Source organism: Pygoscelis adeliae, unplaced genomic scaffold, assembly GCF_000699105.1.
Source record: "Pygoscelis adeliae isolate BGI_AS28 unplaced genomic scaffold, ASM69910v1 Scaffold45, whole genome shotgun sequence".
NCBI lineage: Eukaryota > Metazoa > Chordata > Aves > Sphenisciformes > Spheniscidae > Pygoscelis > Pygoscelis adeliae.
In genome coordinates this window covers 12950655-12953114 of record NW_008825114.1, presented here as the reverse complement: position 1 = coordinate 12953114, position 2460 = coordinate 12950655, and the positions used below count along the sequence as shown (strand labels likewise).

Sequence of the window (2460 nt, the reverse complement as noted above, 5' to 3'; positions counted from 1 at the left end):
GACTTTTTTTAGTTTAAATTGTTTAGAACTAAACAGCAGGAGCAGATTGTTATGTAGTGTCCTTTAAAAAGTAAATCCAAGGCATGTATCATGTAATGTTGCAAATAGGAGCTGGATGCATGTTCACATTAAATATCTGAAAATAATTTTTAGTAAATGCGGTTACTTAAAACTAGCATGTGCCCAAAAACTATTAATTCAGACAGTAATTGTTTATCTGTAAGTTTACAGACTTGTCTTTTATCTCCTCTTAGTGGTGTGTTTGGCCTGGGTATGCTTTCTCTTTTATAAAGAAAAACTTTGCAGCAAAAACTCGGGTCAAACCTCTGGTTTTTGGCTGTAGTGAGAATCGGAGCTGTAAGTGAGCAGAGTCACAACTGATATATACTGTTTTCATAGGCTCTTGAAGCAATAGGCTGTTGGATTTTGATCCCGCCCAGAATACTTGAGTTTTTCTCTGCAAGGATATATAATAGCGGTAAGTTCTAGAAGCAGGCATTTCTTTTTGCGTTTTCCCTTTAGCACGATGTACAGTTTGCCTTTTCACAAAATAGATGTACCAGCTTTTTTTATTCTTCAACAGGTTTTGCCTGCCCACCTAAGAAAAAAAGGCAATGGAGACTGAACAACAGGAAGAGACCTTTACCAACACAGAGACAAATGGTAAATTTTTTAAAGGACTGTTTCTTCTTAGAAACAACGTCTTTAAATTTTAGTGTTTGTAAATATTTTGTAATGCTTTAATTGTATCAAATGTTTGTATCAGAAGTAGTTTTGCATTCTGCATTAAATATTTTTGTTTTTAATTAGACTGTATAATTACACATGCTTTTGCAGCATAAATGCATAATCTTTCTGTTGGCATGTCTTAGACATGCGATAAGTAGCTGAAAGTTATGACTAAGGACTTGAAAATATTTCACAGTTAAATATTCAGTACTTGTATGGAGAGTGTGAATATGTAAGAATACTATCAGGCATATCCATTAATTGCATTTTGTTTATTGCAGTTTTTACATGCAATAAACTTACGTGAATACCTCTAAAGAGCATCATGCAAAACTTGTTGGGCATAATTAGTGAGGAAGTTAGGACATTAGTGTCATTGATCCATGCCAGTTTTTTCCAAACAGTATTTGAAGTGCTACTTACTGCTATTCCGCCAAGTATTTCAGTGTTGGACAAAACTACATTTGAGCTTTTTGCCTGAAAGGTTTTTCCCAATTGTAAACTATAAATAAATACTAAGTGGGTGATACTGCACTGCTTTAAACAGTGTGTTGTGAATTTCTCACTGGCTGTGTGCAACATTCTCATTTAAACCATAGTTCATAGATTTTAAATGGATTTTCAGTTGTTAATCGACTCGTAAGCTGTTGAAGTAAGGACCCGTTTCCATGCTATGGATGCTCAGAGTAGGCATCAGTAATTAGTGTTGGGCTAATAGGAAAGAATGTGTTCAGAATACAGAGCATAAATTTGACATGTGTTCCATTTCATTACGACTTAGAAAGTTAAATAAATGTTTGTGTTTCCCCCCTATGGACCTCTCTACAGGCAAACGTCCTGCAGAAGATATGGAAGAAGAGCAGGCCTTCAAAAGATCTCGGAACACAGATGAGATGGTTGAATTACGCATCCTGCTTCAGAGCAAAGTATGCTTTTTCGTTTTTACTGTTTTTGCTTATAGCATTGCTCAAGACAGTGGTGACCAAGTGTATGTTGGGGTATATGTTTAGAAAGAATGTGCACTTTATTAAATATGAGATACCTTATTAGGAATAATTTTAAGTGTGCATGAATGGTAGCAAAAGTGTATTGCGATGGAATTATCTTCAGTGGTTCTTTTAAAGGATAAGTCCCTAAGGATCAATACAGTTACTTTTAAAAGATGTACTTGCTGAAAAAATAGAGCAATAGAAATTATAAGGTGTTTTTACATTTGAGTGGAAGGTTGTTATTTTGAGGGGAATGACTGTGTATTAGTCTTTGGAAAGGAAACTGTTTAGAGAACGATCGTCTAGTGATTGTAAATTAAATATGAGAGGTAAGATGAGAACTTCCTTAGGATTTCAGTAACTCTCCCAAACAGATCTACTAAACTTGTTCAAATATATCAACAGGAAGAAATGTGGGACTAATGCTTCAGGGATTGCAATGGTTTCGTTGACAAGTGTAAATAGTTACAGTAAAGCTGCTATGTATTAATGTCCTCTGGTGTTTCTAGTTGTTAGAGATGATTTGTACTTCCTAAAGTATCTCAGTCTTCTGTGTTGGCATGGGGAAGCGTTACCTTAACTTTGCGTGGCATTTCTGACCAATAGTCAAGTTACATGGGGTACTGCAAAATGTTTTGCATGCTGTTAGCATAATGTATGATCTGTGTAATAAAAGCAATACTTCTGCGTGTAATCCTTGAAATAATCTGGTAAAAAAAATAGTTTTGCAATTATTCTTGAC

At 35.0% G+C, this 2460-nt stretch overlaps 1 protein-coding gene across 6 annotated transcripts in view; it reads left to right on the top strand.

Moving 5' to 3' along the window:
* Positions 1 to 397: 397 nt before the first annotated feature.
* HNRNPK (heterogeneous nuclear ribonucleoprotein K) overlaps positions 398 to 2460 on the top strand; it is an 18119-nt gene continuing 16056 nt past the window's right edge. For 4 of the 6 annotated variants that reach the window (XM_009328117.1, XM_009328116.1, XM_009328114.1 and 1 more), the window contains exons 1-3: positions 398 to 478; positions 584 to 663; positions 1546 to 1655. In XM_009328117.1, coding sequence (XP_009326392.1) covers positions 615 to 663; positions 1546 to 1655 — 159 coding nt within the window. In that variant the 5' untranslated portion in view covers positions 398 to 478; positions 584 to 614. The remainder of the gene's footprint in view (positions 479 to 583; positions 664 to 1545; positions 1656 to 2460) is intronic. The other 2 variants (XM_009328118.1, XM_009328115.1) reach the window with 1 other exon arrangement.